The sequence below is a fragment of the Pongo pygmaeus genome, chromosome 6 (assembly GCF_028885625.2).
Source record: "Pongo pygmaeus isolate AG05252 chromosome 6, NHGRI_mPonPyg2-v2.0_pri, whole genome shotgun sequence".
NCBI lineage: Eukaryota > Metazoa > Chordata > Mammalia > Primates > Hominidae > Pongo > Pongo pygmaeus.
In genome coordinates, this window is record NC_072379.2 from 106,192,175 (window position 1) to 106,220,036 (window position 27,862).

The 27,862-nt window shown below is 38.9% G+C and overlaps 1 protein-coding gene, 1 non-coding gene and 1 pseudogene across 13 annotated transcripts in view; all 3 read left to right on the top strand.

Annotated features, from left to right (window-relative positions):
• Positions 1-26,772, top strand: part of BCAP29 (B cell receptor associated protein 29) — a 49,635-nt gene extending 22,863 nt beyond the window's left edge. For 3 of the 12 annotated variants that reach the window (XM_054494236.2, XM_054494237.2, XM_054494239.2), the window contains exons 7-8: positions 10,436-10,536; positions 15,429-18,931. In XM_054494236.2, the coding sequence (XP_054350211.1) occupies positions 10,436-10,536; positions 15,429-15,464 (137 nt within the window). In that variant the 3' untranslated portion in view covers positions 15,465-18,931. Of the gene's footprint in view, positions 1-10,435; positions 10,537-15,428; positions 20,389-25,956 lie in introns of those variants that run through there. The other 9 variants (XM_054494226.1, XM_054494225.1, XM_054494232.1 and 6 more) reach the window with 6 other exon arrangements.
• LOC129041882 (small nucleolar RNA U109) lies at positions 465-608 on the top strand. Its single transcript, XR_008503997.1, has one exon. It is a non-coding gene; the product is annotated as a small nucleolar RNA U109 (small nucleolar RNA).
• Positions 25,604-26,772, top strand: LOC129040168 (WW domain binding protein 1-like; annotated as a pseudogene).
• Positions 26,773-27,862: the final 1,090 nt, after the last annotated feature.

Below are 27,862 nucleotides of genomic sequence, written 5' to 3' on the forward strand. Positions count from 1 at the left end.
AAGGAGATTGGCTTTAAAGATCTCTTCCAGGAAAACTACTTATTTTCATAAATGAATACCTTCCTTTATTCTTTTTCTTTTTTTTTTTTTGAGATGGAGTCTCACTTTGTCGCCCAGGCTGGAGTGCAGTGGTGGCATCTGGCTCACTGCAAGCTCTGCCTCCCGGGTTCACGCCATTCTCCTGCCTCAGCCTCCCAAGTAGCTGGGACTACAGGCGTCTGCCACCACGCCCAGCAAATTTTTTTGTATTTTTAGTAGAGATGGGGTTTCACCATGTTAGCTAGGATGGTCTCAATCTCCTGACCTCGTGATCTGCTCGCATTGGCCTCCCAAAGTGCTGGGACTACAGGCATGAGCCACCTCGCCCGGTCTCCTTTATTCTTATAACTAGAAATATGTAGCATTCAGTCATTGTATACATCCAAGCAATGATAAAAGTAAATATCTTTTAAAAAGTGATTGAGCTGCATGTGGAAATGTCTGTTCTTCATTCTTTTAGGAGCAGGAATACATATAGATATAAAAAACATCCCATATTTTAAAAGGAATTCTTAGGGCTGCCAATCTTGTAGTAAAGGTTGCATTAGCAGTATATGTCTCCTACATAAAGGAAAAGAGAAAACAGTAGTTGGGGGAAATTTCTTGACCATGCCTTTCTTCTCTTTGTTCCTGCTTTCCTTTGTTCCTTCTTTGTTTCATCAGCAATTTTTTTTTTTTTTTTTTTTGAGACAGAGTCTCACTGTCGCCCAGGTGGGAGTGCAGTGGTGCAGTCATGGCTTACTGCAACCTCGAACTCCTGGACTCATGAGATCCTCCCGCCTCAGCCTCCTGAGTAGCTGGGACTACACATGTGCACCACCATGCCCACCTAATTTTTTTAATTTTTTGTAGAGACAGGGTTTCGCTTTGCTGCTTAGTCTGGTCTTGAACTTCTGGCTTCAAGCCCTTCCTCCTCAGCCTCCAAAAACGCTGGGATTACAGGCATGAACTGCTGTGCCTGGGCCTCAGCAGTTTTTAAAAGAACTTTTCAAGTAATTCAATCGTTGTAAAGTCATTTAATGTGGAGCATAATTAACACTTTCCTTAAAAAGTGTGCCTCTTGAGGATAAAGCAAACTTTAAATAAATTTCTTAAAGCATATACTAACAATCAGAAACTGAGTGTAAAGACCTATTACGGGTACCTAAGTATTAGCAGCACGCAATAGAGATACTAGATTTGGACCAGGAAACAGAACCCTTAGTCCCCTGCTTAAAATAATGATAATTCAACTATCTTCCTGGATAAATGCTTTCATATCACCTTGACTTACCTTGAACAAAACTAAAATTACCTTTTACAGAGCAACTTTAATACCCTTGAAGATGTTAAGTTTTTTTTACTTTTTATTGCCAGTTAACATAGGGACCAGATAGTGAAAAATAGCTGAAGTGCTTTTCCAGAGAAATTGGAGATCAAGACAAGATAGAAAATTACAGGGGAATTGCTGTTCTGTATACCCAAAACCCGAAATTCCTGCCTCTTCAGTGTTAAGAATAAGACATAAGCTTTGTATACAAGTTTAAAAGCATAGAATTTCCAGTTTCTTACAAATGAATCATATATTCATCTAAAAATAAATTCTAAAAGTTTGCCCTAAGCATGTTTTACACTTGTAAATTTTTGTGGACATGAACTTAGTTATCTTTTACCTACAGTTATATCAAAGCCACCAGCTTATTTTTAAATTATTAATGCTTAAAAACAGTTTGCTGTTTTTGGTCATTTTTTTTTTGTTTTTTTTTTTGTTTTTTTTTATTTTGCTTTGTTGCCTTTTAATGCACTTTTGTGATTTAAATAAGAAAAAAACATATTATTTGTTTTCATGTCTGGAAGTTTCTGCTTCTTTGACACCTTTGTCCCTTGTATCAACTGAAAAAAAAAACTGCGTTAAGAAAGAATAGTATAGTTTATTTGATGGTTGTGCCAATAGGCAATATATAATTAATAGTATTTTAATTATTTAAAGCAAATAAAACTCATGACCAATCCTTTTAGTTAGGTAAATAAAGGATTTATTAGTATTTATTAGTTCGTCTCTGTGTTATCTTCACATATTGATGTTATTGTCAAAACAGAAAAAAGGGTTTGCTTGCTGTCGGAGTACTTTTCTTGGACTAATATATAATGGTGATATTGCATCCTGTTTGGTTCCCTGTTACATTCCCATTTAGTTGTGATGTTTCCCTTTCCTGTGAGCTTCTTATCTGTTATCAAGGCCTATACTCATAAACTATGTGTCTTTCAGTAACCAGGAGGAATTGCTATAGGGAAGATATTAAGACAGAAATTCAAAGATACCTTATATATTATTCACAGTATTAGCAAACATAACGAGGTCTACCCTGAGGAAAAGCTTTTATAATCTTTACAGAGGGACATTAAAGCAAGAGAAAACAGTTTCTTCTCAGAAGAGCTTGTAGTCCAGATGGTGAACCAAACATATGTACATAAAGGGATTCATTTCCTCCCCAGTGTGAAACATGGGCTAGTCTACCAAAAACATGAGTGGAGAGTGCTAAATGCATACTGAATCAAGGAATGTTTCAGGTGATAAAGATGTAATCAAGCACAATTCTCTAAATGTGTTGATGGACATAGAATGGCAGAAAAGTGACTGAAATGATACTACTGTCCTGAGTGAGAAGAGCAAAGCAAAAACCAGAGTGGTCTGTTAGAAGTCGATGTGTCACACTAGGTGCAGTGAATGATAATGCTGTATGGTTGAGGGGTCCATTGATGTAGCCCCTAAAAGATCACAGGAGATAATTACTTTGAATGCTTTGGTGTTCTTTTCTACTGTCTTATTCCATACCTAGATATGCATGTTTACTATAATCCTTCATGGTAAATACTTTTCTAATGATATCAACTTATGGAAGGTTCATGTTTATGGCCAAGTGAGGTACAAAAATTAAACTGTACAACTCTAGTTTTAAAACACTTTCAATTAGAAAAAACACTAAACTATTAATAGTGGTTTTCCTTAGCATGTACAACAAATAACTTTTTCCTAGAGTTTAAATTATTTTCTACAATGAATTTCTTTTGCTTAATGAAAAAGATAGCTTTTTATTGTAAAAAGAATTTAAAAATAAAAATAAAAAACCTCTTCCAAATACCCAAGTAATCTAGGGTGATAGTTTTTTGGCTTGAATTATCTAATTAATTGGCCGTATTCCAACTTTACTTTGTTGGTAGACCTTAAATATTAGAAGCTGTTCATATAGCTTTTGCTAAGTTACATGAATTACATTGCAAAATCTGAGGATACACTGGGTAATCTTGGTGAAGTCATTGACTCTTTTTAGGCATAGCTTTCTCTTTTGTAAAATGAGGGACTGAACTAGTTAAACTTTAATGTCTATTATATAGCTCCAAATAATGTAATTAAGCAAAACTGACTATCAAGAACTATTTTCATTGTTGGCTTTTTGACCCTTCAAATTATATTTATTTTTCATGAGAAAAATCTTTTCACAGTAACTTCCCTTTCTCCAAACTTAATAAGTTCAGCAGGTGATTAATTAAGCCATATTCTTCACTTTAGAAGAATGTTTCATGCAATCTTAGGATCTTTAGGACAGGATCTGGCAGGTTTTATGCATCTGTTAGCTCACAACACAAGTGTGCTATGTGAAATGGGAACACAAGTGTGCTATGTGAAATGGGGCCACAAGTCTTAAATGTAGGGCATTGGGAGAAGAGAGGATATGCCAGTAAACAGAACCAGTTCTCATTAGTGTTAGAGTGTGGCTGTTTGTTTAGAACATTTATTAGAACCATTGATATGGAATAATAAAACTTTGCAGAAGAAATGATTTGAGTAAAGAAATTAGCATGTTCTTTTCATTATAATTATGTTAGGGAAATAAAAAATGGGACTAAATCTCTAGAGGTCTTCCCAGCTCTGAGAGCCTTTGTTATAAAAGGGAGTATTTATCTGGAGCACCGTTTACTTTTTTTTATTTTATCAAAGTTTTACATATACATATTTTTAAAGGAAAATGGTAACACAAGGCTTATAATGAAAAAGAGCAGTCTCCTGAGGCCCTGTCCCCAGAAGCAACTACATTCAACTCCTTTAGAAATGTCCTCTGAGGCCGGGCGCAGTGGCTCACACCTGTAATCCCAGCACTTATGGGAGGCCGAGGCAGGTGGATCATTTGAGCTCAGGAGTTTGAGGCCAGCCTGGCCAAATATGGTGAAACGCTGTCTCTACTAAAAATATAAAAATTAACCGGGTGGTAGTGGCACATGCCTGTAATCCCCACTACGTGGGAGGCTGAGGCAGAAGAATCGCTTGAGCCTGGGAGGCACAGGTTGCAGTGATCCAAGATTGTGCCACTGCACTCCAGTCTGGGCAACAGAAGTAAGACCCTATCTCAAAAAAAAAATGTTCTGTGGTATGTGCCTCCAGGTTTCTAAATGCAATGTTTAGGTAGTTTTTTCTTGATCTTTCACTATGGGATATTATCTTTGACTTTGTTATAGGGAAGACGAGGACTTAGATCTCTTTATCTCAGCCAGTTTCCCTCCTGACTCCTCATACTTCCCATCCCCCTCCATCCTTTCAATTTAAATATATCATAACTTTTACTATATCATATTATTACAACTATATATTCATCATTATTATGAGGATTTCCTTTGCCTCTTTCCTGTATTGATACCCTCTTTCCTGGATTCCATGTTTTCTTTCTTTTTCTTTTTTTTTTTTTCTGAGACAGATTCTCCCTTTGTAGTGCAGGCTGGAGTGCAGTGGCGCGATCTTGGCTCACTGCAACGTCCGCTCCCCAGTTCCCGATTCCAGCAATTCTGCTTCAGCCTCCCGAGCAGCTGAGATTACAGGCATACACCACCATGCCCAGCTAATTTTTGTGTTTTTAGTAGAGACGGGGTTTCACCATGTTGGCCAGGCTGGTCTTGAACTCCTGACCTGGTGATCCGCCTGCCTCGGCCTCCCAAAGTGCTGGAATTACAGGTGTGAGCCACTGTGCCCAGCCTGGATTCCATGTTTTCTACTTTTGTATAGGTTTTGAAAGTCACAGAGGTAATGTGCCAGCTTTCATCACATTGTATCAAGAGTACATATTATTAACCTAACTTATCAGTTTTGATGTTGACCTTGATCACCTGGCTAAAATAGTGCTTGTCTAGTTTCTGAACTGTAAAGTTCCTCTTTTCCCTCCTTTTTCCATACTGTAATCTTTGTGAGTCACTGTTCACAGCCCACACTTCAGAAATGAGGATCAGTATGCAAATGAGTGGATTAAAAAAAGAAAAAAAAAAGGAAAGTTACGCTTAACCTCCTTGAAAGTAGAGTATCTGTGTAAATTGTTTGGAATTCTTCTACACAGATTTGTCTGTTCTCTACCATTTGTTTGTCAGTATGGACTCATAGGTATTTATTTTATAATTTGGGTTATAATTTAATACTACTTTAGTTTATTGTTCAGGTTGTCCAGCTTTCACCATTGGGAGCTCTTTCATTTGGCTCCTGTGTCCCTTTGACACATTTCTATTTTGGTTATTTGTTTGTTTGTTTGTTTCATTTTTGGAGCACTTCCTTACTTTCTGGCATTACAAGATACTCCAGGCTTATCTTGAACATTTCCTGCCCCATTCTTAGAATCAATGTTTAGGGATTTTTTTTAATTGGGCTGGATTCTGTGATACTATTTATTTGTATTTTATTTTTGATTCTGGAGTAGTATGAGATATTCGTAACATGAGTAGATTTTCTTCAAAATATTTCAAGAATGGTCTGTTTGCTTTGTTTTGGCTATCCTGAGTATTTTGGTTTTTGATTGAAGGTGTTTTTATCTTGTTTCAACCAAGATTCCTATCAGGTGACTAAAGTAACACTTTGTATTGTTCACCTGACATTTATCATTTCCAAGTGAACTGTTTACACACAAGTGAATTTTTCAAATGCTTAAAGCTTACACTTTTCATTTATTCATTCTTTCATTCCTTCAAGGAGGATATTTTAAACACTTACCAATACCAGGCAATATGCTAGGTACTCAGACAGACAGATAAGACACAGCTTTGTTTCTTGAGTAGTCCATAGTCTAGTAAGGGCATAGTTGCCCTTCAATTCAATATGTGCTATGGTGAAACTTGAGTTGTAGTAGAAGCCAACACTGGAGATCGACACTTTCTTGACATTTTAAAGGATGACATTAATTAGCCAGATGAAGTAGGAGGAGATGGACAAGGTGTTATAACAAAAATAAGCAGCATGTAACCAAAGGAGTATGGCACTTTTGAGGTACTACAAGGAGCTCAAGGCAACTGGAGTGTAAAATAAGATGGAACCAGTGGAGAGAGTTGAGCAGTAGGCCTAGAAGCCATCCTGAAGGGCCTCATATGGCATGTTTGTATGTTAACATTTTCAGGGCACTCTTAGAGGGTTTTTAGGCACGAGAGCAATCACTTTGACAGCATTATAGACAATGGATTAAAGTAGCCGGGCAACTACGTGAGAAATCCACTTAATAATCTAATCTGAAAATGAGGACAGTGGTCACAGAGCTGGAGTGGAAGGTATGGATTGGAGAGCTGTAAAGGAACTTTATAGCTATCAACAAACTTTATCAACAGATGGGTGTGAGGTTAAAAGAGATTAGGTGTTGATTGAAGTGATGAATAAAACGTAAACCTTTAATTTACCTACACAGACTTGACAATATAGGCATTTACAAAAAAAGATAATATAATTAAACCACAATTTATGTCCTTACTGAACAGAAGTTTGTGTGTCTGCTTTCCAAGTATCTTGGAAGCATTACTGTAGATTAACAATCCAATAAGTGATCATTGGCAAAGGAGTAGTACAGGTGAGGATTAAATACTGAATAGCTCCAGTGTATCACACTCTTGAATTCTCAAAAAGAGAACCAAATAAATTGGAAAGAAACCAACACTAGACATATGGAAATTTTTCAAATAAAATATGTTTTCCTCTGGCTCAATCCTTACAGCTATTGTACAACAGCCCAACTTTAGCTGTCATGCCAATGCCTCTAAAAACTTCCGTTTCCCGGCAGAGCTTTACTGGCAGTGTTTGTTATCTCAGGTGGAAATCACAGTGATACAATACATTTACACGGTACATTAGTCTCACCAGCTCCTCCCACTTTTGCAAATAGTTCCATAAGTGAACGTTTGACACTTGGAAAGACAACAAATATTTTTGCTTACTATGTGTCACTGTAACATTAGTTGAAGTTATTTCCTATATTAATAAATGATGCATGTGCCTTTAAAAATATCTAATGGACCATAACCTAGGACATAGCAGTCTCTTATTGAATCTGGCCAGTATTCTTAGGAAATATCTCAGTATTTCCATAAAGCCACTGGCAAGTGATAGAAGCCCATTTTTGCAGTTAAGAAAATTGCAATAGCAACTTAGATGTATCATCTAAAGCCTCCTTGTCCAATAATATTTTTCTTCTATATGCTGTTTCCAAAATAATATGACTCAAAATAAAATAAGCATATTCACATGTCAGATAACAAGTTTATATAATCCCTTGGTTACAGATGCAGTTGCAAAAGGAGGTGGAAGACATCCAAAACACAATAATTTTTATAAAATGAGATAAAGGACTGGGAAACAGTCCAAGATGTGTCTAGACAATAATAGCCTCCCCTAATTGGAGTGATAGTATTCATTAGATTTATTAATATCCACTGAAATACAAAATGAAATAAGAAACACAGTTTATACCTTGGCTTAATAAGTGGCAGAAAAACAGTATTTGTCTGCATTTGTTCCGTTAATAGCTTTATACCAGTAGTAACCAGAAGAAACTCCTAGATAGGCTGTACAAGTGGTTTTCTAGCTTCTTTTAAAAAGGAACTACTGGGTTGATATCTAAGATACATTAAATTTATTAAATAACTTATTAATGTCAGAAATTCAAGTATAAATCATTTTTAACATTAAGACCAACTCCTGTTCATTACAAGCGCCTGACCAACTGTCTTAATAGAAAGTACTCTAGACTCAGTAGCTTATAAACAACAGAAATTTATTTCTCACAGTTCTGGTGGCTAAGAAGTCTGAGATCAAGGCCCCAATAAATTAGGCCTCTGATGAGGGCCTGTTTCATGATTCATGGATGGTACCATCTTGCTATGTTCTCACATAATGGAAAGGGAAAGGCAGCTCTCTGGGGCCTCTTTTTATTAGTGCACGAATCCCATTAATGAGGGCCCCACTCTTATGACCTAATCACTCCCCAGCCATGCCTCCCAATACGATCACATTGGTAATTAGGTTTCAACATATGAATTTTGTGGAGAGACAAGCATTCGGACCATAACAACAACATTCTTAAAACTACCACTATAGGCCAGGGGCAGTGGCTCACAACTGTAATCCCAGCACTTTGGGAGCCTGAGGTGAGAGAATTGCTTGAGGCCAGGAGTTCAAGACCTGCCTGGGCAACATAGTGAGACCTCATCTCTACAAAAAAATTTAAAAATTGGCTGGGGTGGTAGAGCAAGATGTTGTCTCAAAAAAAAAAAATAAACACCATTGCAGGCTAGTCAGCCACTATTAGGTTGCGGAATCTACTGTGTACTTTATGTACCAGAAATCCAGGGTCTTAAACTTTTTTGCTGAGTTCTGAAGATACCACCACCATGCATCATATTTTCAAGTAGCCTCTAGGAAATGCCTTGTAGAACCCAAATTGAAAACTAACATATAACTCTTTATGTTGTGAAGGTGGTCCTAATGAAATCTAACCATCCCCAAAAGTGTCTTCCATACCTGACTCATACCTTTAGCAAGTGACATCACGTTAAATTTCTCAAAATCAGTCTTTAATACCTTATTTAGAATTATGCAGCTATAGAAGGAACATGGAGGAAATTACAGAGCTGTACTGCCCAATATGGCTAGCCACTAGCTACATGTGGCTGTTTAAATTTAATTGAACTTAAATTGAAAATATAGGTCCTCACTTAAACTAACCACATTTAAAGTTCACAATAGCCACATTTAAGTAGTGGCTACCATATTGATAACACAGATGTAGAATTGTGTAGAACATTTGACAATACTATCTAGAAAGTACTGATACAAAAAGCACTTTAGTTGATAATGGCTTATATATTTATATAAAAATGCCTATATGATGACTTCTCAAGAGAAAAGATTGTTTATAACTGGAACCTATAATTTTATTTCATTGTGCCAGAAAAGTAGCTTTTAAATTTATAAGTTCTACTTTTTTCCCTTAAACTCCTACCCTAAAAGACCTCCAAATGTAGAACTTCTGAAGGCTACATATGATATAGAGCTACTTCAGGATTCTCAGAGTTTGGAAAAATGATTTCTGAAAGCACTGTCTGAGATAAAAGTTTCAAGTATGACAACTTTAATTTTTTCTAACCCATTTTGTACTGCTCTTCTACATATTTTGCTCGTTAGCACCTTCTTCACAATGTATTGTTATATATGTGTGTGTATATATATATTTATTTATTTATTTTACTTCTATCTAAGACCATGAATCTGCTGACATATGACTTGTAGCTCCTTGGTAGGCAAAGGTCAATATATAATTCTTGTGTGCCATTATCTTGAGGAGCAGGATGTTTGCATAGACTAAATTGTCTTCCTATATATTTCTGCTTTAGTTACAGAGGTTAAAATTGTAAGTATAAAATGGAAAAACCAGTGAGGGACAGGGAAACTTTGGATGTAATGGGCCTCTGGATGCCCTGAGAAGCATTTAATATCACTTATATTCATATGTAAGTGGATGCATGACCTGAATTTATTCATGAGGAAACATCAGAGAAAAACAAAGTAAAGAACATTCTATCTAAAAAGCGGCCTGTATTCTTTAAAATGTCAGTGTCATGAAAGATGGGGAGAAGAGGGCTGTGATAATGGTGGGGAATCATTGCAGATTAAAAGAAATTAAAGAGATATGATAACTAAATGCAATATGTGATCTAGCACTGTATCCTGGACTAGCAGTGGAGAAAATGCTAAAAGGACATGATTAAGATAATTCCAAAAATTAGCATATGGATGATAAATTAGATTTAAAGTATTGTATTCATATTAAGTTTCCTAAATTTGGTAACTATACTATGGTTATGTTAGATAATATTTTGTTTCTGGGAAGCACATTCACAGAAATGTATTAAAGAGTAGAGGGGCACGATGCCTGCACCTTATTCTCAAATGAGTCAAGAAAATAATAGTATGTGTGAAGAGAGAGAATCTGATAACAAATGTAGCACAATGTTAACAGCGGATTTGAATAAAGACTATACAGGAGTTCTCTATTTAAGTCTTGTAACTTTTCTATAAATTTGAAATTATTTTGAAATAAAAATAAAACTATTCGATATTTTCTAGCCCTTTCTAAGGCACAAAATGATGTGATGGAAATGAAGATGCAGTCAGAGAGACTTTCGAAAGAATATGATCAACTCCTGAAAGAACACTCTGAACTTCAGGTGGGTGTGACATGCACTTTATGCGCCTAAATGTTTTGAAATAGTAATTACCTAAGTAAATTATTTGGGTTATTTGTCCTTAACTAATCAAGATGATGTACTTAATCCTGGCTTTGTTAAACGATTTAAAGAAGCCAGATTTTTACCTAGAGGGTAAAGACTAGGACATTGCAGGAAAATACAAGATAATTTTAAGGAATTGCTGACGTGCATACTTACAGCATTCCAGTTTTGGTGAATTTTTAAGCAAAAGAATTAAGCCACAAAAATGGCAGCATTGGAAAACAGACTGGTTCTAGAAAAGATGAGTTTTGCTCTTTGGGATGTTTGCCATATTCATGCCAAAATGAGGCCAGAATTTCAAGTTCCACATCACACTACTCTTGTCTCAGTGTTTTAGACATATTAGGACAAGACTTTAGCATTCAAATTTATTATTTACCTCCAAATGTTGATTTGAAAGATGGAAATGGGAAAAAAATGTTTCATTGTTAAAGCCACAAAGTCAGATCTGGGCCATAGGTTTTCTTTCTCTTTCTCTCTAATTCAATAAAAGAAACGTTCATCCCTGTTAGGCTTGTCTTTCCTCTCTCCCTTCTGCTGCCAGCCAGTTACCTGAATTGATTTCCCAGACACATTGATAAATTGGGGAAGAGACCATTCCAGAGACAGCCCTGGCCTTCCCTCCCAGTTTCTCCCAAGACAGACTATTTGGGCTGGTCTTCAAAATTTGGCAGCCTTTGTGGCTTTCAGTCAGGGCTTTTTACAAATGATAGCTTTTTATTTCACTGTACACATTTCCCTGAATCTTAATGGTCATGGTATCTCCAAGGCTCAGCACTGTTCCTGGCACAAGGCAAGCAGACACTATACTCATAGACTTTGTAGTCAGACCTACCTGGAATATCTACCTATACCTGGCTGCATGCTAGGTTTTTTATCCTAGGCAGGTTATAGCATCCCTTTGGGGCTCACTTCTTTCATCTATAAAATTGAAACAATAATGATGCCTGGCTCACTGGATTGTTAAGAGAACTAAATAAAATGTGTAGGTTTTTTAGTACTATGCATAGCTGATAGTAAACACTCAAGAAATGATAGGTATTATCATTATCATTTGTATTACTTCCTCTGTAGGAATTTTGCTGAAAGAATGACTTATTCTCAACCAACCACTTTAGCGTTGGTTTAGAGCCAGTGATTAAGTAATCCAAAGCACATGTTTGTAATCTGATAGTCCCAGTTGGTTTGCATGTTTGGTTTAACTAGCCTACTTTGACAATAGCAAAAGACAAGGTAGCCAGAGAAGGGTGAATACCCTGTATGCTCCAGTCCCAGGACACTGAGGGCTCAGTTCACATGGCCGGAAGCAGATAGGTAGATTGTCAGCAAGACCACCCCTTCCCCATCTCGAAAATAGAGACCCTAAAATTGCTGACTTCATCGGGGCATGATAATTATTCCGTGGTATCTTTCAGCGTCCACCTTGGAAAGTGAAGAAGTCACTTCAGAGACCTCTTGCCTAGAAATACAACATTTTCCCCCTATTTGTGAGATTAGGGTTTACTCAGCCAGGTTGAGTATAGACATTAGTGGACTTTGCCATGATGTCAGACATGCTTAGATCTTTGAATGGAGAAAGGAAAACCAGAAGTATGCCTTCAATTTCTTATGGCCAGTGTCCATTGTTGAATGTCTCCATTGTTGAATGTCTCCATTGTTGAATGTCTCCATTGTGGTAACAGCCACTGGTTCTCTTAATTCTGAAGAATGTATATAACAATGAGATTTCCTCAACCGATCTCCCCACAAAAAAGCCACAGTCAGCCTGGAGCTGCTGCATTCTTGGTAAAGGAAGTAGAAAGCTTTTAAGATTGATTCCTGGCTGAGCGTGGTGGCTCACGCCTTTCTTTAATCCCAGCCCTTTGGAAGGCCGAGGCGGGCGGATCACGAGGTCAGGAGATCAAGACCATCCTGGCTAACACGATGAAACCCTGTCTCTACTAAAAATACAAAAAATTAGCTGGGCATGGTGGCGAGTGCCTGTAATCCCAGCTACTCGGGAGGCTGAGGCAGGAGAATCACTTGAACCTGGGAGGCAGAGGTTGCAGTGAGCCGAGATCGCGCTTTTGAACTCTAGCCTGGGTGACAGAGCGAGACTCCATCTCAAAAAAAAAAAAAAAAGTGATTCCTTCCCAAGAAAATAGTTGTTACACCTGTTTCTGTGGAAAAGACCCCATTCCAGATTATGCCAGACACCATGCCAAGAGTAGGGCCTTGTTTGATAGCACTTTAGGACTTGATCTAATTTCTGCTTGTAATCAGTTTTTGAAATATTTAATAGATGACATTTGTTGAGAGTATGCTCTGGACTAAGCACTTGGCTAAGGGCTTCGTATATGTTGTTTTGTTTACTCTCCACGACAGCTCAATAATTGCAACTATTTTAATATCCCTATTTTGTGAATGAGGAAATTGAGACCCAGAGATGTTATATAATTTATCCAAAGTAACTAGTAAGTGATAGCATTCAAAGTCAGAGAATCTTTCTCCAGAACCTCCGTCATTAACCACTATGTTCTTTGGCCTTTGCTGGTCATTGGATTGTGTTCTTGGATCCATTCTCCTCTCACCACTGCTTTACTCTGTATCTCTGGGAGGTCCTTTTCCAAGGTTCCCTTGCTGTCTGACTCAGTCTGGGAAGGTTTAGCCAGTGGCAGGCACTAGAAGACTGAAGGCAGGAGGAAGGGGAAAGCCAGGGATTTCTTCTACTCTTTCTGCTGTAGAGGCCTTCTCCTTTATGGCTCCAGTTCCTTCCCTCCAGGTCCCACTGGGCAGCTTCTACATACTGGCCTTCACACCTGGGCTCCATAACCCTCATCCTTCCAGCCCAAGAAGTAGTGGTGGCTTTTCTGCTATTGATAATCCCAGAGGTTCCTTACCACCCTGTTTGGTGTGTGTACTTTTTCATCACCTATAAAACCAGTTTCCCATAATATCTCTGTTTCAAGGAAAGCAAAATCTCAGCTCCATAGTTTACCACTTCTGTAACCCACAGGTGAATCATTTGACATCTGTGCTCCTCAGGTACTTTACTACTTAAATAAAGGTTGTAATACCTTAAGAAAATTAAATCAGATCCTGTATAAGAAAGCACTTTATATATTTATAATCAAGAATGCTATTTATTATGTCCTGATTGGTTACATTTTTTTTCCTTCACCTACCCACCCCCAACCATTGTCCAATATGAGACCCTGTATAAGATTCTCAGATTTAGATATCATTAAGAGCCCCATTTTGTTTGTTTGTTTTTTTGTTTTTTGAGACAATGTCTCACTCTGTCACCAAGACTGGAGTTCAGTGGCACAGTCTCAGCTCACTGCAACCTCCACCTCCCCAATTCAATCGATTCTTGTGCCTCAGCCTTCTGAGTCACTGGGACTACAAGCATATGCCACCATGCGCAGTTAAGTTGGGTATTTTTAGTAGAGACAGGGTTTCACCATGTTGGCCAGGCTGGTCTCAAACTCCTGACCTCAAGCGATCCGCCCACCTGGGCGTTCCAAACTGCTGGGATTATAGGCTCGAGCCACCATGCCCAGCCGAGAACCCTTTTCTTTAACTCTTGTGCTTTAATATTCATCTGAGCCCTGCTTGAGGAGCAAAAGATAGTTATAGACCCTCTATGGTAAAAAGCTCTATCAAATTGTCCTCATGAATTTACTTCTGTTGTCAAACTAATCTTAGATATTGAATTATATCCTAAGGTTCTTTGGAACTAGCTTTCTGAATTTTACATAGTTGACATACTTTCATTGGAACAATCATAAAAGAAAAGATCATTAAAATATTAAGGAGACAAAGGTTAAACAGGGAAACGCTGATTTCTTTACCGTAAATAGATCCCAATTTGCATCTTTTAAATCCTTTTGGATTTCCCCATCTGGTCCCCTCCCTGTTATAGGCACTAAATAAATATTAGAAAACAGTCCCTTCAAAACGTGTAGTCCTTTCCTTATTTGCCCTGCTTCTCTTCTTAAAAAAAGAAAAACAGAACTAACTAGAGATTATTGGCTGCGCAAACCCATCAGCACCTGCCAGTTTTTAAATTTCATTTTGGAAAATCAGCCATCACTTAAGGGACTTGTCCATAATAGCTTTCATTAAAGCTTTGTTTTTTATCAAAAGGGGCCACATATGTAAACATGTGAAAGTAATTTACCTCCTCTACTCTTGTCTTCTTATTTGATTGCAAAAGTTAACGTTATTAAAGTTGCTATGGAAGCAGTAATGTTCAGCCTGAACAAGAGCTTAACGAACTTCTTTATACAAGCAATAACACTCTGCAACCCCATTTTATATATTTTTCTTGATGTAGACATTTACTTTCTTAGCACAAGTGATCTCTTAAGATTAATTTCTATTCCATTTTCATTCAGTTTTAAATGATGTAATATAGTCATCTTTATAACATGATCAGCCAAGTATAATTTGAGAAGTCAGTTCTCTTGGCAAATATCTGAAGGACAAAACCAAAGCCACCCTAGCTGAGGTTTTTGTCCCTTCCTTCTTTCGTTTGCCAAAAACCTTAATTGGGTTAACAGTGGGGGAATTTTAGAAATCATGTTTTCCTAGTGTAACCTGTGAAACAAAAGCAAAATAGATTAAGGCAAGGGGAAAAATTAACTTACCAAGAGTGTTCTTTTTCCTAAGTAAAAACCACAAATTTTATAGTTTTTAAAATTTTAGACTTTCTCAATCCTTTTTCTCACATTTAATTATTCTCATAAGTATACATAGAAGAGAGAATGTTTTTTAAAAGTCCTTGTCATGTCTATGAATCTGTTTCTCTTTGCTGTACTACATAAATCATATTTTTTTCCTTACAGGATCGTTTAGAAAGAGGCAACAAGAAAAGACTGTAAACTTTATAAAAGACGTTTGCAATATACTGTGTCAAAATGTTAATTTTGTTACGTTAGCCTCTAGAAAATTTAAGTTCAGAAAAATGCGCTATGACTGGTTTGTAATTTTTTTTAATGCCACACATAGGTTGTATTGTAATGGCATTATCAAAATATTTGATGATGTTTCAGATATATTGCAAAAGCTGTATTCCAGCTCTTAAGAAAAATATAAGCATGTTAAATACCATATTTACATATTGATAATGTCACTGGTATATGGTGGCTGTTTACCAATAAAAGGAAAAAATTCATTAACCGGTTACTTCCAAAATTAGAAGTTTTAAGTTGCATGAAACCATTAATAGCCTTGAAAGCTTTGATAAGTTTTCAGTAATAATAACCTATTTAATCAGATGATGATGTGTTTAAAAATAGTGTTCAATATCAGCAAATTTGTACACAGGGAATGTAAATAAGGATAACTGATCAGAGTTATCCACTGTATTTGTAAGGAAGAGTCGGAAAAAACAATGACCTTAGTTTTTTTTAAGCCTGATGATACTATAGTTTACTCTAATAAGATAGCTATATTGATAATTATATTTTTGTTACTGTGCCCCTGCACATTTTGGTCTGTTTTTTGTTAATATTTTTATTAATAACACATAATTAGTAACCACGCTACTGTTTCAAGTTAATCTAGTAATAGAGCTTACATATATTTGTATAACTGCTATACCACTGAACTGAATTTATTTTACAACAGTGTAGAATTCTTGAAAAGTTAACGTAGAACTTATCCAAAAAGCAGTATTTATTTCCCTTGGTTGTGAGAATAACTAATTATATAAATATTACCTCAAAAATACATACACTGGTATCACACAGTCTTTCTACAATGTTTCTATATTCTGAAAGCTAAATATTAAGTACTATTTAGAAGTACTTGAGAAGATGGCAGTGATTATAATATTAATATGATTTCAGTTGTTCCAGTGTTTAGACATGAAATCATCTTCCTTGTCTCATAAAAACCTAAATATAAAAAAAGGAAAATCCTGGAGTTTTTATTTCTCTTGTCTTTGTTTCGTCCTCTGTTTATTATAATTTTAGCACCAACTTCACACCTAGCTAATTGTTTTCATCATAAAGTGGTTGAAATGAGCAAGTACATAAAAATTTTATTTCAGATGAAAGTCAGGAGTTACTGCTAAAAAACAGACATGTAGGAGACATTCAACAGGAGTAAGAAATGGGAGTTAGACCATATGGGCTGACAACACCATAAATAACAAGAAAAGGGAGTGCTGAAATAAGAGAGAATGGAGCAAATGTTAGCTCAAAGTATAGACTTAGAAATATCAAAGTAAGAGCTATCTGGGTAGATATATAGATACTGAGTGCTTGGAATCCTAGCCTACTATGTGAAAATTAAGTCTAATGTCAGAATAACTTACAGAAAAATAGAAAATGCACAGCTTTAAAATGGGCAGAGTTAAAATCTAATCCCAGCTTTATCGCTTATTTAGCCACGCTAGCCTAGACCTCTATTTCCTTGTCTCCAAAATGGGAATAATAAAATTTAGATCAGGATTACTATATAAACTAAGAAAATACAGTGATTCTTAAAGTTGTTCAGACTGTATAGTAAGGAGAAAGGCTGGGTGCACTTTGAAGAGCTTGAAGATTTGAAAGATTCCAAAAAAAGCATTTTAAAGTTTACATTTAAGGGACCCTGGACCTCAACCCTCTCAAGTTTACAGGTCTGAAACTTTAGACCTCAAAAGTTTGAGCAGTTTTTCCAAGGCAACATTGATAGTTAGATTCAGGGCCAGGATGTAATTCTAGAATTTAGGTATCCTGATCCCCCAGATATCGCTCTTCTGTTTATACACAGACCAGCTATAATTTGCTAAACATAAAATATTGCAGTGTGTTAGTCAACTGTGGCTCCAGAGTCTGTGCCCTTTACCACCGTGCCCGGCTGTTTCACATGCTATGTTTGTTAGTTTTTCCTAGTACTCTCCTTAATAATGGCAGTGTTTAGCAAATTGTATTATATAAGTAAATATTTATTTCATGGATTGAGTTATGTTGCATATTAAATTACTTTCCTTCCCATTGTCAATAATGACTTCTTCATGTCTTAGGCTGTATTACAGATTCAAACACAGGAATGTTATTCTTGTCTTTTTCCATCAGAATTACATAAACTTTTATTAGACTTTCCCCCTACTTGCAAATCTGCCTGGAGGTTCTGGTCTTTAGGAAGTAGCACTTAGCAAGTTCTGGATAAGCACTCCAGAATTTGGGATGAGTTATCCTTGTTGTTTGTCCAGCTCTATCTTGGACCCCAGTGCTGCTAATTAGATTCATGCCTTGTTCTTTAGGGCGTAAGTTCCTCTCTTGGCTATTTATCCTAGTATGCTGAGAACTAGGATTCCCTTTCAGTGACAGAGTCCTGCCTGGAACCCCAATCAGGAGCCTAAAGTTTAACTACTTTCTGAGATATTAGCCTGATGCCAGCAGCCTGCCTGAATCTCTAAATATTACCCATTCTGGGAGTTGTTAATGGTCTCTGCTTTCCTGCAGTGTCACTCCTGCTTCCTCATCGGACCTGCTAGCCACAGCTACTTGGATGTACCTGAACCTGTTGCCTTGCCCTACCTCTGTGGGCTGGTTCAGTTCTGCATTCCCATTCCAGTGTCCACTGCCTTCTCGCTGTCCCTCCCATCTGTGCACCACCACCAGCTTATGCCCAGCCCTACTAACATGACAGGCTATTGTGCATTTGAGTGCCCACTATACAATGTGTGAATATGACCGTGCTTTTAAGCATTGACTTTAATGTCTAGGATGATATGTCTAGAGTCCATGGAACCCTCCTGTGTTTTTTCATCCCTTTCTTAGTAATCTTGGAAATCCACTTATGAAATTCTTTTTCTTTTTCTAACATTTCTTTACTGAACAGCATTTTTAAAATTACTTTCACAGTGTTTCTTTCCACTTTGATCTCTACACAAACACAACTTTATTACTTGCACCAGAAATGATTTCAAACACTTTAGGAACTGTGGTAGGCTTAATTATGACCTCCCAAAAGATATCCCTATACAAATCCCTGGAACCTGGAAATGTTCTCTTTTATAGCAAAAGATGTGATTAAGTTAAAGTCTTGAGATGGAGAGATTATCCTGGGTAACCTGGGTGTGCCCTAAATGCAGCTACATCTATGCTTATATAGAAGCAAAGGGAGATATTACCACACAGCAGAGGAGAAAGCACAGTGATCACAGAGGCAGAGATTGGAGTGATGGAGCCGCAGCAAAGGAATGCTGACAGCCACCAGAAGCTGGAGGAGGCACAGAACAGATTCTTCCCCAGAGCCTCTTCCAGCAGGAGCATGGCCCTGCAGATACCAATAAAACTGATATTGGACTTCCTGGCCTCCAGAACTATGGGAATAAATTTATTGTTTCAAGCCATCAAGTTTGTGATTATTTGTTACTGCTGCCATAGTAAATTAATACAGGAGCATACAGGACAGATCTGTAATGGCCTGAACTGAATTTCAAGGGGTGTGGAAAACAATTACTCTAACACCGCTCCATCTTCCCCATTAGCCATTTGGATAAGTCAAAGATAGCCTTAGCCATCTCCTATCTTAGTTACTTTTCTCCTTCAATTGTATTTTGCCTTTGCCATTGCCATTGCCATTGCCTCTGCCTAACTGCAAGCCATCATCATCTCTCACATGGACTATGACGACCTCCTCATCTCCCTGTATCTTCTCTAGTGCTTCTCTCATATACATGCTCTCAGCAGCCACCTGGTTTAAAAAACAAAAAAACAAAAAAACACTAAGCATGTCATTCCCTGCTTGTCTTCCAATTCTTTCCAACTGTCATTCCCTGCTTGTCTTCCAATTCTTTCCAACTGCAGTTAAGATCAAACCACCAAGACCTCACCAGGCTGCCATCTACTCTCCAGCCTCAACTCAGTCCACCTGCTCTGCCAATCATACCTGTTTCTTTTTGTTGTTCTTTCCCTGGGATATAGATCCTGACATACTTGCATTCTGATTATTCTTGGAACAAGCCAAATTCTTTCCCCTGTCAGTACGTTTGCATGTGTAATAAATGTTGCATCCCAGACCTGTCTGCCTTCTTACCCTATTTTATTTTCATCATAGCACTTATTACCATCTGAAATGATCTCATTTATGGTTTGTCTCCTCAGTGATTAACACAGTTCCTGCACACAGTAAATCAGTGGTTCTCAACAGGAAGTGGAGAGGTCATCCTGAGGGGAACATTTAGCAATACCTAGAGACATTTCTGGTTGTCATAACCAGGGGAATGCTCCTAGTGGATAGAAGCCAGGGAAGCTGTTAAACCCATTCCACAATGCACAGGACTGGAACAAAGAATGATCTCACTCAGAATGTCAGTGTTGCCAAGGTGGAGACATCCTGCAGTAGATGCTTGTGGCAGAGGGTACTGGTTGTCCCCCAGTATTCATTCTTTCATTCACCTGTGTTAATACATGCTCCAGTTTTGTATTTTTTTTATAAACAGCTGTCAAGCATAAAGATAACATTTTCCATCTCCTTGTATGTAAGTGGAAATAGGTAGGACTGTCCATGTGGGGCCAGTTTCTTTTTTTTCTTCCTCTGTCCTGCTGCTTGAAACATATATGCTGCTATTTTAGATCATGAGGTTGAGGCCATGCAAAGTGGAGCAACAAGAAGGAGCTGTGTCCCTGACGCCATAAGCACCACACCTGTCCTGAATTGCTGTGAATGACACCAGATAACTGCAATGCATTGTCTCAACGTCCTAGACATAATAAAAAGCCATAAATATGTTTGTCCTATGCAGCACAAAACCTTTGTATCTTTGCCTTTTATGTTGAGATCTTAATTAAAAATTACTTCCTCTACTGTCTCTGCATGCTCAACTTTTTGTATTTGACTTAACCATTATTAGTTAATCAGAATCATGCATCGCACCCCCACAATAGCTGTGCATTTCACATTATAAAAGTTTACAAATCTCTTCTCCCTCTTTGTCTTTATTATGGTGTACACCACAACAAGAACAAACACCTCAAGATCATTTCAGGTACATTATATATACAAAGATAGCATATAAGAGCTTGATGTGTAAACAAGGTGTGTAAACAAGTTAGGAAAAAGTTTCCAACTTTTTCTTGGAGATCAGCTCTTTTCCTAAATTTGAGGAAAGAATGTGTTTGAAGTGTTGGCTTTGCCCCCTAAACTAGCCGTCTTCCTGGTAACCCAGGCTTCTCTGAAGTCTGTTTCCTTCAGAAATCGTTGTTCTCCCTGAAGCACCACCCATGGTAAAGAATTTTGGTCTCTCCCAAGGGCTGTCAATTTCCTGGAGCACAAAAGACTCTTAGACCACCGCTTCTCAGCCAAGGGCTTCCTGGAATAACCCTCCATAGAGGTTTACTTGCTGAAACTTTATTTTTTTAAGTTTGTTGTTTTTTTTCCTCTTCAAACAAAATTGATACATAGTAAATGTAGAAATGAAAGAAAAAATAGCTGTTTGTCTAATTTTCATATATATATACACACAAATATTTACAAAAATAAGATCACACCTATTTTTATGCATACTGTTTTGTGACCTGCTTTCGTTCCCACTACATCAATAAATATTCTTCTGCAACAGAATTCTACAACAAACTTCTCATAGGTCATATACACATCACCTGGGGGGTTCAGTTTGTTTAAAGCACAAGGACTCATATGCCCTGTTTACCACTACCACCCGTGAGAATTCCTGCCCCAGGCAACAGTGTTAGTAATGAGACTGCCATAACCATCCAGTATGTGAGAGCAGAAAAGGTGGATGAGACCCATCGTCTTATGACAAGGTATTTACCTTATCCCCTGTTGGTGACATTTCATGAGAATCTTTATTGGCAGAAAATGCTCTGGAATCAATAGAATGTAGTGGTTACATGCGTAGATTACCTGTGTTCAAATCTCATCTGCTTTATTTATTACCCATTCTGCATCTCAGTTTCTTCATCTTTAAGTTGATTTAGACTCTACCTTAAAGTCTTGCTGACGGGACTAAACGAGTTGATACATGTTAAGAACGTTTAACAGTTTCTCATGGTAAACTATTCTGAACATTATACAAAGCCTGATGCCCAGTCATGAATTTCCCCATCTAAAAACAATAATCTAATGGAATTTTAAAATGTCTTAAAAGTAAAAAGTGTATGGAGATGGATGGTGGTGATGGTTACACAACAATATGAATGTAGTTAATACCACCGAACTATACATTTAAAAGTGGTTGGTTAGTACAACCTCTTTGGTATTAACTACTAGTATTAACCACTTTTAAGTGTATAGTTAGGTTAACTACATTCATATTGTAGTATTAACCATATTAACCACTTGTAAGTGCATTTTACATCATTGAAAACATTGGGAAACAAAAGGTGGACCCCCTAGTTTTCTGGAATGAAAATGGACAGTGTTGAAACTGGTAGATAGTTAAGGATGCCTTTTTTTTTTTAAGACAGAGTTTTGCTCCTGTTGCCCAGGCTGGAGTACAATGGCACGATCTCGGCTCACTGCAACCTCCATCTCCCGGGTTCAAGTGATTCTGCTGCCTCAGCCTCCCAAGTAGCTGGGATTACAGGCACCCGCCGCCATGCCTGGCTAATTTTTGTATTTTTAGTAGACACCACGTTTTGCTATGTTGGCCAGGCTGGTCTTGAACTCCTGACCTCAGGTGACCCACCCGCCTCAGCCTCCCAAAGTGCTGGGATTACAAGAGTGAGCCACCGTGCCTGGCCAGAGGATGCCTATTCTTAACTGTGATCAGTCATTCCCCTGCCACCCCTCTTCTTCCACCTCAGAGAAAGCACAGAGCCCCATTTGCTCAGACATGCAGCTAATGTTTGCTTATCTGGATTGAATTCAGTTCAATTCTAGTGTGTCAGATTCTTTTCAGATGACTCTTCCCATTCCCCATCTTCAGAGTGTGTCCTGTTGTCTTAAGATTATGACAGGATCAGATGCAATTTGGACCAACATTCTTAAAATACATCCAGACATGGATGTATTTCACTTCAAATCCCATTGGCAGATTTGATATTATGAAAGGGCCTGGGTCTGAGGTGTTTTGTTAGTCACTTGAACCTTAACTGCAACTTTTTTTTCCTTTCTCAATGATTAAAATAATTACATATATATGTATATATGCATATATATTATGATGTTTTTACATCTTTTTTTTTTTTTTGAAATGGGGTCTCATTCTGTTGCCTAGGCTGGAATGCAGTGGCACGATCACGGCTCATTGCAGCCTTGGCCTCCCAGGCTCAAGTGATCCTCCCACATCAGCCTCCTGAGTAGCTGAGACTACAGGCATGTGCCACCAAACCTCTTTAAATTTGCTCATGTTTTGTAGAGATGGGGGGGGTTCTCACTTTGTTGCCCAGGCTAGCCTCGAACTCCTGGGCTCAAGTGATCCTCCCACCTCAGCCTCCCAAAGTGCTGGAGTTACAATGTGAGCCACCAGGCCTGGCCTATGTCTATTTAAAAAAGAAAAATGCAGCTAGGCGCAGTGGCTCATGCCTGTAATCCCAGCACTTTGGGAGGCCAAGGCAGGTGGATCACTTAAGCTCAGGAGTTCGAAACCAGCGTGGGCAACATGGTGAAGCCCCATTTCCACCAAAAATTAGCCAGATGTGGTGGTGCATGCCTGTAGTCCCAGCTACTCAGGAGGCTGAGGTGGGAGGATTGCTTGAGCTTGGGAGGCAGAGGCTGCAGTGAGCCATGATTGCACCACTGCACTCCAGCCTGGGTAAAGGGGTGAGACCCCCATCTCAATAAAAAAATTAAATAATTAAAAAAGAAAAAGGCAAGGGCAGAGTGGATCTCAATATTTGGGGCCTAGAGCAGATACAACTTGGGGAGTTCTCTATAAGAAAAACAATACAAAATTACCAAAACAAAATTAGGTATGAATTTATTCAGAATAAGAACAGAAATTGCAATAAATAACTGGAGGTTTGGAGATTCAGAAACCCTTCTCCTAAGATCTCTTGGGACAATTCACCGGATTCCGGCTGCAACCTAGCTTCTCCTTTCTACCTAGGACACTCTACAACTCCAGTATTCTTGATACCTGGTGTACCAAAAGCCCTGAAGCTTCACTATCATTACTTCCATATAAATCTTCCTCTAGATAGGGAATGGGAGGGCAGAGTTAATGTAATCAAAAGCCCTGAAGCTTCACTATCATTACTTCCATATAAATCTTCCTCTAGATAAGGAATGGGAGGGCAGAGTTAATGTAATCAATCTGTTGAAAACCTCAAAAATTTTTTGGAGTTCTTTTTTTAAATTTTTTTTTTAGTTTTTAATTTTTTGTGGGTACATAGTATATATAGATATTTATGGGGATACATGTGATGTTTTGAAACAGGCATGCAATGTGTAATAATCATACCATGTAAAATAGGATATCCATTCCCTCAAGCATTTACCCTTTGTACAAATAATTCAATTATACTCTTAGTTATTTTAGAACATACAATTAAATTATTTTTACTATAGTCACCTTGTTGTGCTATCAAATACTAGGTTCTATTCATTATTTCTATTTTTTTGTACTCATTAATCATCTCCACCTCCCCTGTACCAACCCCTACTACCCTTCCCAGCCTCTAGTAACCATCCTTCTACTCTCTATCCCTATGTGCTTGTTTTGGTTTTTACATCTCACAAATAAGTGAGAACATGTAACGTTTGTTTTTCTGTGCCTGGCTTATTTTCACTTAACATAATGACCTCCAGTTTCATCCATGTTGTTGCAAATGGCAGGATCTAATTCTTTTTTATGGCTGCATAGTACTCCACTGTGTATATGCACCACATTTTCTTTATCCATTCATCTGCCAATGGACACTTAGGGTGCGTCCAAATCTTGGCTATTGTGAACAGTGCTGCAACAAACATGGGAGTGTAGATATCTCTTTGATACACTGATTTCCCTTTTCGGGGGTTATATACCCAGCAGTATGATTGCTGGATCATATGGTAGCTCTATTTTTAGTTTTTTGATGAACCTCTAAACTGTTCTCCATAGTGGTTGTACTAATTTGCATTCCCACCAACAGTGTCCAAAGGGTTTGCTTTTCTCTACACCCTCTCTAGAGTTATTGCCTGTCTTTTGGATATAAGCCATTTTAACTGGGGTGAGATGATATCTCATTGTAGCTTTGATTTGCATTTCTCTTATGATCAATGATATTGAACACCTTTTCATACGCCTGTTTGCCATTTGTATGTCTTCTTTTGAGAAATGTTAATTCAAATCTTTTTCCTATTTTATAATTGGATTATTAGATTTTTTCCTATAGAGTTGTTTGAACACCTTATATATACTATTAATCACTTGTCAGGTGGATAGTTTGCAAATATTTTCTCCCATTCTGTGGGTTGTCTCTTCACTTACTGATTGTTTCTTTTGCTGTGCAGAAGCTTTTTAACTTGACGTAATCTCATTTGTCCATTTTTGCTTTGGTAGCCTATGCTTTTGGGGTATTACTCAAGAAATCTTTGCCCAGTCCAATGTCCTGGAGAGTTTCTCCAATTTTTTCTTCTAGTAGTTACATAGTTTGAAGCCTTAGATTTAAGTCTTTAATCCATTTTTATTTCATTTTTGTATATGGCAAGAGATAGGGACCTAGTTTCATTCTTCTGCATATGGTACCCAGTTCTCCCAGCACCATTTATTGAAGAGAGTGCCCATTCTCCAATGGATGTTCTTGGCACGTTTGCAGAAAATGAGTTCACTGTACATGCATGGATTTGTTTCTGGGTTCTCAGATTTTAAGGTAACATGAATCATACTTTATTTTTTTAATTTATAGTGAGTGTATTCATTTCCTATTGGTGCTTTCACATATTACCACAAACTTAGTGACTCGAAACAACACAAATTTATTATCTTATAATTCTAGCAGTCAGAAGTCCAAAATTAGTCTTCCTGGGCTAAAGTCAAATTGGCAGAAAAAAGCAGGAACGAGGAAGAAGAGGGTAGAGGAGGAGAGGGAGGAGGGAGGTGGCAGTGCCATGGCAGAGGGACAGGAGCAGGAGGGGGATGGAGAGAAGGCTCCTAGGTGGCGTGGCACTCCTGCTTCTCCCAGCGATGCCCAGCCCCCTGTCAGCGAGGGCTGAACCCCCACAGGATAAGGAAGCCTGAGTGAATACCAATAATCAAAGCTACATCTGTGACACAGGACACTGCTGTGGACAGTATCAGTGCTGCAACTACTGCTAGGAACTCTGGTGGCTCTGGCTGGTGTGGACCATCATCATCATCCGTAGCTGCTGCTACATTGGCCACCACCGCCAAGCCAAGCACCGCCTTCAGGCCCAGCATGGGCAACATGAAATCAACCTGATCCCCTGCCGAGAAGCCTTCAATCACTCAGTGCTGCCTTTTTATTTCAGGTTTTTACTAAACTACTTAACTACCTCCTTATGAGGAAGTGGTGAGCCAGCCTCCAACTCCTCCTCCAGCATACAGTGCCTTCCAGCTACACAGCAGCAGCAGCTCCTGCCTCCACAGTGTGGCCTGGCAGGTGGCAGTCCCCCGGCGCCAATCCCGCCAGGGGATCCAAGGGAATCCCTTGTCTGAGCCCAGCAGAAGCATCACAAGACCCCCAAGCATCGCTGATCCCGAGCCCTCTGACCTACCAGGTGACCGAGTAGCCACCAAAGCCCTAGGGATGCAGCCCAGTGGCTCTGTAGCCAGCCTGGGAGAGCTGGACCCAGGGGCCTTCCTGGACAAGGATGCAGAATGTAAGGAGGAGCTGCTGAAAGATGACAGTTCTGAACATGGCAGCGCACCACCGACAGCAAAGAGAAGATGCTCAGGAGACATCACCGCTTCACTGGTGACTCGGGCATTGAAGTGCGTATGCCAGGGCCACCATGATCATGGCCTTAAAGAGTTCAACGTGCTCATCGCTGACACACTGGATGGGCCTGTGGACTTCTGCGACAGCTGCGATGTGCAGCCTCCTGGTGTTGAGGAGGAAGGCCTCTTCCAGCCCTCCGAGGAGCAGGCTTGACAGCCTGGGCACCTGCACCTGCCACAGCTACCTGCATGCGTGCTGCTAAACACCATCAACGAGCAGGACTCTCCCAACTCCCAGAGCAGCAGCTCCCGCAGCTAGATCAGGCTCTGCCAGGACCCAAGAACTTGGCAAAGCAACCAGGGTAGGGGAGAACCATGAGAGAAGCATTAAATGACTTTCAGAGAAACTGGTACAGCCACTTGATTCCCTTTTTTTTTTCTTTCTCCTCTCCTGCATTTTCCTCCATCTCCAGGTACAGTTTGCAGTGTGGATGCCTCTTGCCCTACAAAGGCACAATGTTGTGGAGGGCTGAGAAGTTGGTTCTGTTTCTCATTCCTCATACCCCATCCCTATCCCCTTTATTCTCCCTTTAAAGTCCTATCTCACCTACCTGTTTGGGTCAGAGGGATGTGTTTTAAAGGCCCTCAAGGAAGGAGGCTGAGACTGTGCCCTGAGATGATTGTTGGTGACAAAGTGGATTTGTGCTATGAGTTTAGTTTAAGAGAACGTCACTGTGTCTCAGTCCCAGAGAGGCAACCCATCTTAGCCCTGGGTGAAGAAGGAAGCCTGAAGAGGCCCAGGCTTTGTCACCTGTGGCTCCCAGTGTCTGCAGAGCCAGCATTGAGCTAATCCTGTGGGAGGATGAGAGCTGATGGGCAGTTGTATGATAGGTTGGTAGGGGGCTTGTTGATCTGTCAAATTCCAGGTGATGGATGCACCCAGTGTGCATCACTAAGAGGCCCTTTCCCAGTGGCCTCTGGCTGGCTGCAGGCTGGTTCCAGTGTGAAAGATTATACTGCCTTTTCTTTTTTTTATTTTCCTTTTGAAAACAGACAACAAAAGACAACTGAAAATAACTTCACCAGTGAGCAGGCAAGAATTCTTTTCTGAAAAATGACGTTTGTAGTTCTTTCCCAAGTTGGCCTTCAAAGAGCCTGGCTGCAGGTGAGCCAGAAGGAGATGTCTCGTGTGAAGGCTAACGTGGAGGCTGTCTCTGAAACCTCCGTGAGCAGGTGGCCCTAAGCCATGGTGGTGGATAGATGTGCAGCTTTCTGCATCTCTACCCTTGGTCTGTGCCCACAGGTGGCTGGCGTCAGCCTCCATCCCAAGCACATGCTCCGCAGGTCTTTATGTCTCACTGTTCCTCACACATAGGAGGAAAGAGATAGGAGACTGAGGAAGGGATGGACCCTGAGAAAGGGCCCCTCCAGCCTGGCTCTCACACAGTATTTTGTCTTTGATTCTGAATAAATTTTTTTTTGTGGTTTGTCTTTTGG